Source organism: Pezoporus wallicus, unplaced genomic scaffold (assembly GCF_028554395.1).
Source record: "Pezoporus wallicus isolate ANWC-B61680 ecotype Strahan unplaced genomic scaffold, APGP_CSIRO_Pwel_v1 contig_7545, whole genome shotgun sequence".
Taxonomy (NCBI): Eukaryota; Metazoa; Chordata; class Aves; order Psittaciformes; family Psittacidae; genus Pezoporus; species Pezoporus wallicus.
Window position 1 is genome coordinate 4,896,621 of NW_026642398.1, and position 15,368 is coordinate 4,911,988.

At 37.8% G+C, this 15,368-nt stretch overlaps 1 protein-coding gene across 3 annotated transcripts in view; it reads left to right on the plus strand.

Moving 5' to 3' along the window:
- ZFAT (zinc finger and AT-hook domain containing) overlaps positions 1-15,368 on the plus strand; it is a 72,156-nt gene that overhangs the window by 42,411 nt on the left and 14,377 nt on the right. For all 3 annotated transcript variants that reach the window (XM_057429848.1, XM_057429849.1, XM_057429850.1), the window contains exons 9-13: positions 2,067-2,216; positions 4,431-4,604; positions 7,928-8,016; positions 10,931-11,069; positions 14,666-14,784. In XM_057429848.1, the coding sequence (XP_057285831.1) occupies positions 2,067-2,216; positions 4,431-4,604; positions 7,928-8,016; positions 10,931-11,069; positions 14,666-14,784 (671 nt within the window). The remainder of the gene's footprint in view (positions 1-2,066; positions 2,217-4,430; positions 4,605-7,927; positions 8,017-10,930; positions 11,070-14,665; positions 14,785-15,368) is intronic.

A 15,368-nucleotide genomic window follows, 5' to 3' on the forward strand; every position in this document is an offset into this window, starting at 1 on the left:
GCCCTTCTCTGGACTTGTTCCAACAGTTCCATGTCCTTTTTATATTGAGGACACCAGAACTGCACACAGTACTCCAGGTGAGGTCTCACGAGAGCAGAGTAGAGGGCCAGGATCACTTCCTTCATTTTTAATTCGTATATTGCAGGTGAATAGAACTTGGAAGCAAAGTACCAGATTTATAAGATATATCTTCTAGGTACTAAAGAAATACTGCATCTAAGATATGCCTATGCAGTACTTATGCAATAACACTGTTTAAATGTATGGAGGAGAATTAATACACAAATCTCTTCCTGGGTGTGCTGTCCTTTATTTGGATAGCATACTTCATTATAAGCCAAATGAATGTGAGTGATCTGATGACAGAAAATAACAAGTACTGCAGTGGAATGAGTGCAGTTGTTTTTAAAAACCTAAATGGAAAATAATAAATTTGAAAGGGAAAATGGATACTGTTAAAAGGAATTGGATTTTAAAACGACATACCAAAAATGAATTTAAAGTGAAGCCCTCTCATATTTATCATTAAAATGCTATTTCTGGAGCTCCCTCTCTTTCCTTAATATCATTCACTGTGACCCCTCTCTTGTCTCTTCTGTTTCATCAAATAGAAAGTATGAAATAAAAGAGTAATCCTTCTAGGTTTGCAGAGAATAGGAGTTGAATTCTGATCTCATGAAGGCAGTAGGACAAAAGTCTCTGTAGACCTTGGTAGAGGAGTATTCAAAACAAGATGATAAGAGAGCTTGGCTTTATTGCCAAATGATTTGGATACTGAGCAGCGAAAGTTGAGTCTTGGATTCTGGTCGCAGCTCTCAGAATTCTCCATCTTTTCATCCACTGATTTAATTTGGTGCTTCTTAATAGTCTGAGACACAAGATATATCCCTGCGGAGCAGACACGCTAGCCTGCACTCATGAATGAAGCATCTAAGCCATAGAAGGCTGATGAGGGTTCAGACTTGTATCTGTATTTTCCTTTCTTTGGGTACTTTTAGAATATTTCTCTGCTCAGTTCATGGGCTTTTATGTTTCCCTTTTGAGGTTGCTTTCCTTGTGCATGCGAGTTCAGGCAAGATTTTTTATTCCACTCTGGGATCAATCATCAGGACACTGGGTATGACAGATCATATTTGATAAAAGTGTAAGTTTAGACTGTAACTTTCAAATTTTACAAGATCTTGGACATATTAAATCATCAGCTTTTATGTCTTAGTATTTAGATTGCACGAGTGCTGTACTTTGCTTGAGTCAGGTGATAGCGTTTTATTCATCTGAAATGCACCGATTTAGTTTTTAGTTTGATTCAGTTTTTAAAAGCATTTGGCAATGTTTTCATTATGTGTATTTGGGACACTTTAATTTAAGCGTCATTATTTTAAGCTTTTTCACTGTGACAACCGAAACACTAGATCGTATGAGGGAAAAACTTACAGAGTGGAGTGTGTTGAGCCTGAATAAGCAAAGGCGAGAAGAGGAATCTTGATTGCTGTCTTCAGCTATCTAATAGGACATTAAGAAGACAGAGCCAGAATCAAGACAAAGTCAGAATCTGCTTGGGATTCTACAGTGAAGGGCAATGAGTTGAAGCAAGGAGGTTCTTATTAGAAATGAGAAAAACAAATTTGACTGTAAAGGTCATCAAACACTGGAACGGGCCAAGACAGATTGTAGAAACTCTGTCCTTGGATATGTTCAGAACAGGACTGGATATGACCCTGAGCAACTTGATGTAACTTTGAAGTTGGAGCTCCAGAGTTGGCCCAGCTTGGAGAGGTGACCTTAGAGGTCCTTCCAATCACATTATTCCGTGAGTCTGTTTTTTTCTTTATAGTTTATACCTGATTATCAGACTTTCTGACCGTTCTAGCTATGGCTGATGTGACTTGAAACCCTGCAGGAAATAAGGTCCTTATGTTCTTTGCTCAGGTCTTATTTGAGTGGCAGTAGGGGAAGTAGAGCTTTTAAAAAGTTGGAGTGAATTGGGATCTAGCTCTTCAATATTACTTACAGAACAAATTCTCTCATGTCTTTCTGTTTTTTATTACCTTTTATATTTCTCTCAGAGGTTTCAATGACGACTATTTCTGAGATTCTTGGCAGAAGAGTTCAGCTGAAAGGACTTATTGGAAAGCGAGCTGTGAAATGTCCCTACTGTGATTTTTATTTTATGAAGAATGGGTCAGACCTTCAACGTCACATTTGGGCTCATGAAGGTAAAACTCTGCTTTTAAAATTTCAGGTATATAATCAGTCTCATTCCACATGAGCTTTGCTGATATAAAAAGGAATTCAAAATTATGGCTATACCTGAATCAAAATCTTTACGCTACACTGGAGGCTAAATAATTTAATACATTCTGGATCACATATGGAGCTGCACACTCATAACAGGAATAGACAGCTTAAATGTTTTATAAAATTAGTATGTTTCTGATTCAGTTTTCCCCAAAAACTCATTCATAAACATCTATAAAAGTATTGTGTAATAAAAGTGAGTAAGGAGGAGTGAATTAAATGCATGCTTAGCCTCTTCAAGCAAGTGATTTTATGTATCTTCTCATGGGTAACTGCTGCTTTCACATTTGTCCAAAAATACTTGGACTGGAAACCTATTAGGAAAACAACTGAAATCCGGTTGCTTTGATGTATACATATAAATTCTGTGTGTAATTTAGGTAAATCATGCTGAGCATGGCAAGTAGCTGACACAGGCATAAACAGTGATGAAAAATCCATAAGATAATGCTGATCATATCTATGACTTTTTAGGGAGAAATTCCAGTAATGTGGCAACACACAAGTTAAAAATGCCTTGAACTTAAAATCTATGCCCAGTAAAATCTTGTGTCTACCCAGTCTGTCTATTTTTCTAACAATTGGAAGACCACTTACTTGTATGCTCTTTAATCAGTTAATAGTCTGTGGAACAGATTGACTATAGTGTTCGAGCATGATTTTGGTTTCTTTAGCCCTCTCTCTGCATAAAGGGGATAATGGGTTTTGATACTCTTAAACCGGCATTTTGGTTCCAAAGTGTTTGTTCCCATGCAGATACTTCAGACATTTGTTCTAGTATTGCATATTTGTTTGAGTGCTTTAACTATGAGCTCACCTGTCTATGTACTGTAGTGGTGCTTCTTTTCCAGTAGCCTTTACTCCACTAAAGAGTTTAGGTAATACAAAATTGTAGGCTTAGAGCTATTACTTGTGTATTCCTTTAGATACAGTTTGTTTGTTCTGCCAAGAAGGCTCGGAACCCATCTAACTAATGTGAGAAAGAGGTGAATAGAAATTTATTTCCAAATCAAAATGTGCAATCAAGTCTGCTTAAAGTAGGCTATAATTCCTCATGCTTGTAAATCTAGTTCTGAGGTCATGAATATCATTCTAAAACTGCCAGAGCCTCATGAAACTGTTGAACTACTCTGCCAATTCAGATTCTGAAGGATTTACTTTGTTCCTGTAGACTTGTTAGATGACATACTGTGTGTCTCTCTCTGTTACATACTTTGGACTGTTTGAGAGAAGTGAAATTGTAAGTGCTTGCATCTTACCAAGGGGGCCAAAAATAATAAATTAAAAAATAAGTACTACAATGTAAGCCATTAGCCAGCCTGATAGTAGATAACAGTAAAACACAGCTTTGCACAAGTACCTCATTAACCAGTCCTTCTTAAAACAGCTTTCTTCATTCTTTATGTTATTAAATGAAGAAGGATGGCAGCTTTCCAGTATCTGAAGGAGGCCTACAAGGATGCTGGAGAGGGACTCTTCATCAGGGACTGTAGTGATAGGACAAGGGGTGACGGGTTAAAACTTAAACAGGGGAAGTTCAGGTTAAATATAAGGAAGAAGTTCTTTACTGTGAGGGTGGTGAGGCACTGGAACAGGTTGCCCAGAGAAGTGATAAATGCTCCATCCCTGGCAGTTTTCAAGGCCAGGTTGGACAGAGCATTGGGCAACATGGTCTAGTGTGAGGTGTCCCTGCCCCATGGCAGGGGGGTTGGAATTCGATGATTTTAAGGTCCTGTCCAACCTAAACAATTCTATGACTCTATGATAGTTATCTGAAGGCTTTTAGAGGGATATTTGGTATCTATACCAGCTAGGCATCAATTTAGGCAGTGGACTCTACTTCAAAATGGAGGATGGACACACCAAGACCAAAGCGTTAGTATATCCTTAGTTAAACTCAGTGCCTGGCTTCAATAGGAAAGTACTTAATTCTGAAAGAAGCCCTCCTTTCAGTAAGTTAAATAATGCTGTCAAGAGCTTGGTATCATTTACGCAGAGGCTGTAGGTGAGATTTCTTAAATGCAGATAGCCAAGTTTTCCACAAGTTGGACCTTGTTTGTGTTGCTCACATGTCCCTGCTCTCATCACAAGGTTCAGCTTGCTTGTATCATAGTATGTATTTTTATTCGTAGGTGTCAAACCCTTCAAATGCTCCCTCTGTGAGTATGCCACTCGCAGCAAGAGTAACTTGAAAGCCCATATGAATCGTCACAGCACTGAGAAAACACACCTTTGTGATATGTGTGGGAAAAAGTTCAAATCAAAAGGCACTTTGAAGAGCCATAAACTCCTTCATACTGCTGATGGTAAGTGTATGTTTATTAAGTGCAAGTTTATTCCAAGGCAGTAAATACTGGCTGTGCTACAGGGCCTTGCTAACAAGCATTTTTCAGTTGAACAAAGTGCTGCCTACAGATGTTTTTTATCCCTGTGAGACACTGTGAAATAATTCAAACCTTTGCAAAATTAGTATCTGTGAAAGAAAACCAGTTGTCTCTGCAGTATTTGAGACACTTTGTGTTTGCTTTATATCTTTTTATATTCTTACAGACAATTGTTGATCTCAATAGAAATTTGAAAGCATAAATAGTTGCATAATTATGTCTCTTACTACTTTCTTCTGCAAGAGTATTGTTGGGAGTTGGCAAGTCCAGTAGCCCAACAGAGGCAAGGCTAGTGCAGCTCTGCGTCTAATCGTCTAGTGGCAAGCCTGAGCATGTGTTCTCTACGTGCACACATGCAGCAGCTGAATTTGCTCTGTAATCTTAATATTTCTGTGATAACAGAAAGAAGTGAGATGCAAATCCAGAAAAATATTATCTTTTGTATGAAAATTTGGGCTAGAACAGTATTTTATTCCTCTGATTATCAAATTGAAAATAGCAAGATAAGCTGTACAGACCTTCATTATGACTTAGTAGCCTGATCGTTGTTACTCATGCAACCTTGTGAAACCTCATTTCACTCTATTGACCATTTCATTTAAACAATTTTTATTAAAAATGCATATTCATTAGTATTATCCTTTCCTAGAAAGCACACGATGCTCTCTTGCAACTTAAGAATCTATGTGAAGGTTTTTTTCAGAGATATTTATGTTATTTATGCTTGTATCTGCATGTATAAGTGAAGGAGATGATCCCTTTTGCATTGATATGATGCTGGAGAAGGACTCTTCATCAGGGATTGAAGCGATAGGACAAGGGGTAATGGGTTTAAACTTAAACAGGGGAAGTTCAGGTTAGATTTAAGGAAGAAGTTCTTTACTGTGAGAGTGGTGAGGCACTGGAACGGGTTGCCCAGAGAAGTGGTAAATGCTCCATCCCTGGCAGTGTTCAAGGATTGCTGTTCAGGTTGGACAAGCAAGTCCAAGGCAGTGTTCAGGTTGGACAGAGCCTTGGATGACGTGGTCTAGTGTGAGGTGTCCCTGCCCATGGCAGGGGCGTTGGAACTGGGTGATCTTAAGGCCCTTTCCAACCCAAACCATTCTATGATTCTGTATTTTAGGAAGCCTATAGTTACTGTGTTATTACTATGAGTTAGTCACTTGTTATTCCAGAAGTACTTTCCAAGATTTTGAAACAGCTTGGTCAGTATCAAGCAGGTGCTGCCCCATACATCTGAACTTTATATGAAGGAATCAAGATTTTACTTATCAAATGCAATCCTCAGCTGATTCCTGGCTGGGAGAGGGAAGCAGATTGCATTTGAATTAAAAGGACATTCAGAGCGCGATTAGACTATTTAAAAACCTCTCTGCATGGGGTTTCATTTCAAAACCTTTCTGTTTTGTTTTCACCATCTGGTGTGTCCAAATAGGGAAATTCAGCAATGAAAGTTGAATTTTATTTTACCTGGGAATTAGTTCCACTTTATACATGTGTGTAAGCCATTACTGCAATTCAGCTGAGGCTGCTTTGAAATTTGGCACTGTAGTTGTGCAGGAGCTGCCTTGTCTGGCTTTGGCTTGAAGGTATGAAGTTAAATATTTATTTGCATGCATGGAACTATGCTCTCTTACCATTTACTGCTAGGTCAGGCTGAAACCATGACTCTAGAGGCAGTGTTATTACCAGGAGCCTTTTTTATCTGGCTTCAGACTGTCATCATCCTTTGCCTTAACTGAGGTGATTGAATATTCCTTTTTGATCCACCTCCCTCTTTGACTGATGCAAATACATCCAAGATTTACACTCTTTTGCCTTGCTTTTTACGCTTCCAAAAGTGTTCCAGGAAATTCCCCATACCTTTGGAAATGCATTTTGCCATTGGCTCAGGTGGAAACAGAATCTCACTATCTGTGGAGTCTTAAGAAATTTCCCTCTCTAAGTCCACCCCAGTAACCTCTTCATGCATTCCAGACACTTGTGAAAAATAAGGTAACATTTGTCTCCAGGAATGTAATGTCAGATTTCTCAAGGGACTTTCAGCCTCTTGAATGCTGACAGTTTCTCTTTGCCCAATGTCCCTTTCTAAAGTGACAGCACTTCAAAAGTTCTTGCTAGTGCACATCCAGTGTTCTTCAGGTATTTCACAAAGAATGAATTTGAAAGATGTTTTGCTGTTTATGAGTCTTGTCTTCCTGACTTATGAATCCAGGCAGTTTTTATTCAAATATCAGCCCTGCAAGGTCAGTTCAACCAGTGGAATGTAAAGCAGGTTTCTGTCTGCTTTATTCTTCTTCAGAAGACGGACTTCTTGAGAGTAGCATGATAGAAAACAATTTCATAGTTTGGGCTTATTAGTTTGTGATTAGAAATAAACCAGAAAGCCTGGGTTTCATTATATTAATTTGATGTCATAAATTGTATTAAGGTTTTTTTTTAGCTCTGTTTTATGGAAACTTTCACACCTAGTATAAAATACTTGTAACTTCTTGAAGAAATCTGATCTCTTCAGGATAATACAAAATATTTTGTATTGTTCTTCTCCATCCTCCATTTTACTTCTTTTGCTTTTGCATTAGTTTTTAATATATGCTTATTCCATATCAAGTCAATACATTTTACCAGCTATGAGCAGTTAATATGCAAGAATGAAGTCTTTCTCTGTATAATACATTTTGTTATTTGGCTGGAGGTAGCAGGCTAATAGAGTCTTAAAGATGAAATAATGGAGAAAGGGAGTATGAACCCCAGAGAATAAAAGGAAGGCAATTCTGTTGTTTTAAATCATAAGGAAAAAAAAGGTTATTTGGGAGAGATAATGCTTTGAAAGGAAAATGTATTTGAATCATAACAGTTCAGTGCTTGGGAGAGAAATAGGTAAAAACACGTGAACATAAACAAGCACCTGTGTATTAAGGATTTCCAAATGTACTTTATAGGTAGCAAAATAACTGTGCCTCCAGTTGTAAATAATTGATTTCCTTCTTTCATTTAGGCTGCACTGTAACAATTCTTTTTCTTTCCCAAGTTACTATCCCAGAAGCATTTAGCCTATTTAATGCTCATAATTTAAAGATGACATTCAAGTCTTTTTTCTTCCTTACCCTGCTCTTAGCTCTGTTTAACCAAAATTTTGCAGAGTAAGTGTCAGACTTTTGAATATTGTTCATATGAGGAAATATAATCAGTCATTTTCTGACCTTCAGTAGAAAAAAGTATTCCATTTTCTATTCCCATTTCAGGAAAGCAGTTTAAATGTACAGTGTGTGACTATACAGCTGCCCAAAAACCACAGCTCCTCCGTCATATGGAGCAACATGTCTCTTTTAAGGTAAGAAAACATAGAAATCATGCTTATTGATAAGTGATTTAGAAAAGCATGGAACTTCAGACAACAGTTTTAAAACTGACACATTTTCCCGTTTGATGACAATTGTGCATCTTAACATTTTAGTGTTTTGGGGATTTTGACTTTATATTCAGACTTTTGACGTAGGGTTGTTTAATCCTTAGACAATTTGTAACTGGTATCTTTACTTGCCAAAAATACATGTTGCAATATAAATCAAGCATTATTGGATTTTTGTGATTGTGAGTCCTTAAGACAACTCATCTAACATGTACCTTAAAATGTCGTAGGGAAATAGGAAAGCAAACTGCATCCATCACTGTTCATTGCCACCTTAATTTTCTCTGAAGGTTTGCCATTCTATTGTACTAGAGATAAGTTCATATACTAGAAGAAAATTGAAGAGAATTAATTCTAAAGCACCCCATTTATCTGAAACGTGTCTTGGAAAGAGTTTTAAGGATTGTTAATGTTTCTGTGAAGTGTTTAGGTTAGAGATATGTTTTACTTCAATAAACTGTAGTATGATTTTATTCCTAAATTTCACGTTGGTTCTCAGCATGATCGTTTTTGATGTAATGAATTGTGAAATGTTATATTGAGGAAATAGAAATAATGTACGTTTCTTTTCCAGAAAAATCCAGTATTTTATATGAAAATGTTCATTTTAATGTAACATTTTCTCTTGGCTATGAGCATATTTCTTATTGAAACTATCATACTATTTTCATTTGCACCATCTTTCTTTATCTAGCAAATAATTCTGCTTCTATAAGGAGTACACTTCAGCCATTCTTAATAAGCACCAATGCTATGTACCTCCATAAGGCAGAAAGGAAGACAGTCTTTTGATTCATGGTTTAAATTTTGGAAGGCAAGACATAAAAGCAAATGAAGCAAGTCATCTAAAGAGAGGATACATTTTGAACAGATAATTTTCCTGTCTTCAGTATGTGGCTTTGCTGGGGACTTATCTTTTTAAAAGGATTTTGTGGAAATGAAAATACATCTTTCTTCTTTTTAATGGCTAACGGGATGAATGTACTCATAATGCAGTTCTTTAAATATAGCTGGTTCTAACCTCAGGGTTAGATTTAAAACTGTTGACTCAGCATCTATTTTCAGTCCTCTGTCAGCCTGCATGTAAGTGTTCTATTCAGTGCATTATCAAGAGAACTGCAAAACACTGAAATAGGTCAGTTGGGAGTATTTGTCAAAAGGCGTTCAAAAACTGCTAGTAACACATTGCCTCCTTCTGGGACAGTTGTTTGCAACGTATCAAACTCAGTCATGTCAGTAGTTATGTGACCTAATGATAATATAATCTGTCTCCCAAGAAAAAAGGCTGAGAAAGTTGAGATTGTTCAGCCTGGAGAAGAGAAGGCTCTGGGGAGATCTTAGAGCAGCTTCCAGTGCCTAAAGGGGCTGGCAAGGAAGTTGGAAAGGGGCTTTTTATAAGGGCATGTAGGGATAAGACAAGTGGGAATGGCTTTAAACTGAAAGAAGGAAGATTTAGATAGGTATTAGGAAGAAATCCATCCCTGTGAGGGTAGGGTGGTGGGGCACTGGCACAGGTTGCCCAGAGAAGCTGTGGCTGCCCCATCCCTGGCAGTGTTCAAGGACAGGTTGGATGGAGCTTGGAACAACCTGCTCTAGTGCAGGTGTCCCTGCCCATGACAGGGGTTGGAACTGGATGATCTTTAAAGTCTCTTCCAATCCAAACCATTCTATGGTATTTCCAAGTTCCATGAATTTACAGTCCTGCTATCCATTAGCCGGTAACACACAGGACATGCAAACATGTAGAAAGTGGTACAGTAACACAGGAGTCTGTCAGAAATGTTTTCTTGGAAAGAAGACTGTTTCAGCAATAGAAAGGAGAGTATCCCTCTCTGAAAAATGGAATAGCTGAATTTTTCAGTACCCTCTTAAATGTAAGGTTAAGGGGATCTGAACACCACTTTTCTTCCTTATTGTTGCTGTTTGGAGCCTGAAGGAAGGTCGTGAGCCATAAGCTTAGGGGAATGTTCTGGTCAACAGACCTTGACTTCAGACATTTCTCTTCTTTAAATTCAGCTTCTTAATAAACACTTCTGTACGAACCGTCTTCAGGCCTGGTTGCTGTGTATTTTGTATCCCATACAGGGGTACTTGACTTTTCCCCTTGGACTTTGGTCAATGTCACAGTCTTTTCCAGGACTCTAATGGTTGTGTTAAGCTTCCTGTAACTGTGACTCTCAGTCAGAAGGCTCTTCTCAAAGGCTAACATTAGGCACAAACACTTGTTTTCCTAAGCTTTTTTTCCTTAGAAATGTCTCCCCATGTCAGTTGAAGGCAGATATATCCTTAAAAATCAGTTCCTTTAGTTCCCAAAACTTACTTTACCAAATGATCAGATGAATGTGGGTGCCAGTGAAAGAAGAGCTGTTGAAAGCATGTTGGAGAGAGAAGAAAAGGAAAGGGATCAACCCTGTCAGGTACCGTTACCTGTGGAATTAGGTTGGGTGCACAATCATATTGTGCCTCCAGTTGTTTTATCTCTCTTAACCTCCCTTTTCAGACCAAAGCTCATGGCAGCTGAGTCACTTCCTTCTAGTAGAAAAGGCTTCACATGGTCAGGCCTGTGATCATCAATTACAAAACCACAGTTTCCTGAATTACAAAAAGTAGATAATAAACTTATAATGGTGAGAATACTCAAGTGTCATGCACGTAATAAAAAGTACCAAATTTTAGGTAGCATTGAGTTACAACTTCCATTTATATTTAATTTTGGAAGGTCTCCTTGGAAGATGTCTAAACTGGAAATGAACATGTTTCTGGAAACATTGCAGCTTTAGACCTGTATCCTGAAGAGGACAAGAAATATGGCCTAATTTTTCCTTTCTGCTCCTAGCCTTTCCGTTGTGCACACTGCCACTATTCCTGCAACATATCTGGTTCCCTGAAGAGGCATTACAACAGAAAGCATCCTAATGAAGAGTATGTAAACGTAGGTTCTGGGGAGCCTGCAGCAGAAGCCCTGATCCAACAAGGTACATATCTACTGTATAGTAGACTTATTATTTGCTGAAGTGAGTTTGGTGTAAAGTTAACTTTTGTGTGATATTTGTTCCTTGGTTTATTGGGAGTTATGTGATAAATCATTGCTACTTTTTCTTAGTACTGAAATGGCCACTTTTTACCCTTCATTCAGTTCTTGGTTTCTAAAGGGTGGTGTGATTGACCTTGCCTGTACTACTCCTTGTTGCATACATTTATCATTTTCACATGTTTGTCTCCTTTTGTAAGTATTACTATCTGTTGAAATGAATGATGAATTTCTATCATTCTACTGATAAATTTCTAGGACAATTTGGGAAGGTTGAACTCAAGGTAAGGTTGAGCAAATGTGAGGGAAGAGACTGAAGAGTAAATGGCAGCAAATCATTCTGCACTACTAAAATGGGGAGAGGGAAGAGAGTACAGGTAAAACAAGTTGCAAATTGTTAACGCTGATAATCTTGTTTCTGGTTAAAGGAAGCACACCTTATCTGTATAAATATTAGTGTAATGGAGATCTTAACAGTCAAATTCAAGAATCACTATTATTCTAGATCTATTTATTATTATAAAAAAAAATAAAATAGAGCACTAGTATACAAGAGAAGAGTCAATAGTATTACTAATACAATTAAAATAGTAACACACACATTAATTTTTACTCCTCTGCTGGTACTGTGGACGCCCCTCCACTGTTTCTCCCAGTCATAAGAAGGGTGGTTTCCCTCCGCTGTTTCTCCCAGTCATAAGAAGGGTGGTTTCCCTCTGATGTTAGCATTGGAATGGGGTTTTCAGTAAGTTATTGGCATCTGGAGTTCTTAGCTGGGAGGAGTATGATGTTCTTCTCCCCTTCTACTTGGGGCCATTGTTATGTTTGTTTACACGCATTTATGCTTTTCTTTTTCATTGTTCTATAGCTCCATATTAAATCCAAATTTACTGTATATGCTGCCCTTCATGTATGTTAAAAGGAAACTAACAAAGATTAATGTCTAGTAAAAGCTGTCTGTATCTATTCATATTGTATTCTCATTCTAAGTTATGCACTGAGCCTGGAGTGAATGGCCTTATACTTGTTCACCTTCTCTACTCTCAACTGGTTTTTGACTGCATTGCAGATAATCTTAACTGGAAATATTTGTATGAGTGTAGACAGCTGGACTCATCTCAAGATTCCTAGAATGAGGTTATGAATAAATGAATGATTCATAGAAGAGGGAACAGCTTTAATTCTTCTGCTGTATTGTTATTATAGTTTCAATACCAGAGTAATGCAGAAATGTGTCCTCTCTTTCACAACAGCAGGTTTTTGCCATTAGTACAGATTGGTGTGAAATGAATATTTAATTTCATTTTCTGTAACTGATAATATCTTTGTCCCAGTCTGAAGAGGGGTATTTTTCTTTTGTGAACTTTTGAGTTTCCCTTAATAGGGAACCTATCTCAGTTTTGTCTAGAGATGCAGTATTGAGCATCTGCTATAATAGTGAAGTTTGATTAAGAGTTATAATAGATTGAGAACTAGGAGGGGAGATCCTGTAAGAATAATCACAGAATCAGCTAGGTTGGAAAAGAACTTTCAAGATCATCAAGTCCAACATTTACCCAAGGACTGCCAAGTCCACCACTAAACCACTAAGCGCCTCATCCACAGTGAAAGACCCTAGTGACTGGGAGTAGTTATGTTCTGGTTTTATCAAAATAAAAAGTTTATTTCTTTTCACCTGGTAGAATACCATAAGGTGAGTTTCCATTAATGTAAACCAGAATGCTTTTCTAATTACCTGGTCCATAAAAGACTATGCAGTGAGGGCTTGGCTTATAACCAGCTTATGAGAGTATATTTGAGGCATTTGGACATGATGGGTAAGAGTCATCATTTGCCATGATAATGTGGAGTCAGCCATCTGGTGTCATAGTTCCTAAAGTGGCATAACACTTCCCTAGCCATTAGATCTGTTAGGGTGAGTTCTGATCACCTAGTGCAACCATTTATCACCTGCAGATTATTTTTGTTCTGCTTTAGTCAATAGGGGGGAAGAAGAGCAATACTTCTTTGCATAAGTACAAGCAGCTGAGATGTGACATTTGACCAATTGACTTTCATCAGGGGAAAAAGAGTAAAAGCTGTTTAATCTAGCGTAGAAAATTGGATACTTACGATTTTGTCATTCTCAGGTTTTTGTCTGTAATCCTGTACACTCATACTGTAAACCTTGTGCTAAATTCATGCTGTGCATCATTTTGCAGATAGAAAACTTAGGTTTACAATTTTGTATAGTAACATAAACAGTAGAAACTCTCAAAAGCGGAGACAGTTGGGTGAAGATGACATTACAGTGTTAACTCTTCCAGTTTGCTTTGATAATGTGCCAAAAAAATACCATTTGTTTGAAACTTGAGAAAACTCTAACAGCTGTTTTAGAGAAGATACATGTTTTAAAAATGATTCATGTATGCCACTATTGTGTATGTTGAATATTGAGATCTTAGTGTTTATAAGCACTTCAAAAGAAATCCCAGCACTGACTGAAAGAGTACACTCTGGTTTTGCATTGTGTCTCAAAGGCTGGCACAGCAGGGCTTTGCAAGACAACAGGGTACCAGTAATTAAAGCTGGAGCTTGTCAGAGACCCCAGTCTTGTAGATTTTTGAACTATACATGCATCCACATTTAGAAGCTGTGATGATGTGTAATGGAGTAGACATAGTCTCTAAGGAGCCGTATGATCTGAAATAAAAGAGTATCTACAGTGCAGAAGCATTAGTTCAGAGTTATATAAAACACGTGTTAAGCTTTGGTTTTGGTGGGCCTAAAGCAGAATGTAGGTCAGACACCCTCAGACTTGAAAGAAACTTCATTTGGAAACTTGAACTAGTCTCCACTAGAGCTGCTGTTGAATTTCATCCGGAAACACGACTGTTAGGCACAGACTGAAGCATCCCCTACGTTTGCAGTGTTTTTTTGTGGCCAAAAACTTTTTCGCTTTCCAATGTACATGCCACTTCTAGAATGGCTTTTATCAGCAAAGGAAGTACAAGATCTCACCCAGGAGATATTTACTTTGCAGTTCATGTTCTCTCTGTTATAGTTTGGCTACTCCCATAGCGTTTAGTTCCTGAGAGATGAAACCAGTATTTCTTACATGGACATATTGCAGGAGTGATGCTGTATCTGAGACTAATGCAGGGAGCTGTCTGTTCCTGCTCTTTCTTTCTAATTGGTCTGTGGCTGGGGTTCCCCAGGGAGAGATGCAGAGAAGGGGAAAGATTGGAACAGCATTCCTGCAACTTAACATCCACCAAAGGGAGGCATGCAGTCAGGAAAGCAGGACTGCAGTAGCTTCCCAGATATACGAGTTGTTCCAGACTCTTCCCATTACCATTAATCCAAAATTGCTCTTTAAGCACTATGGAAGTTCAACTACTTTATTTCTTCCCCTTTTTTCATGTTGGACAGATGGCTAAAGAAAAGCCTTTTAAATTACAGTTGTGTGGCTTGATTAAGATGGCGTCAAATTAAATGGGTTCTTACTGCCTTGGAAAAGAATTTGTATGAAAATAACTCAAGGAATTTGTTTCCTTATAGGTGGCATTAAGTGTCCTGTCTGCAGCTTTGTGTACGGCACAAAATGGGAGTTCAACAGACACCTTAAAAACAAGCATGGAATGAAGCTAGTGGAACAAGATGGGGAGACCAAGTGGGAGGTAAAGCAAAGTTGCCATGGCTTTGGCACAAGATTTTAAATAAATATAGGGAGAAAAGTTAGGATTAGAAGTATTCCAGAAAGTGTTCTTGACCTTATATGCAATCAGGTCATGTATTCTCATCTCCATTTTGAATGCATACTTCTCTATGAATGTTAAGCTCGACTGCTTTAATAACTGGTACGATTAACATCCTTGTAAGTGCTTATTCCTGCCTTTTAGGGATCCAGTCCTCTATTTGGAGCACAAAGGGTGAAAGTTTTAGTGAAAAAGTGTGAAATTTAAAAACTTACTGCATTTTGTTACCTGCTAAATATTCCCTGGTGTTTACTGCAAGATGCACAAAGCTGCAAGCTTAGTTTGAATTGATGAAAATAGCTTAGGGCTTGGACCAGAGAAGGTTAGAATCTAGAATCTAGTTATACAGAGTAAGTATATAGTGAGTCTTCTGTCACTTATACTGTGTTTTCAGCTTCAATCCAAAGAATGTAGGAAATCACAGCATCACAAAGATCAGACCTTAAAATATTTAAGTTAGACCCAAGAAACTGGGTTAATAAAAACCAAGCCAACAACTTTAATTT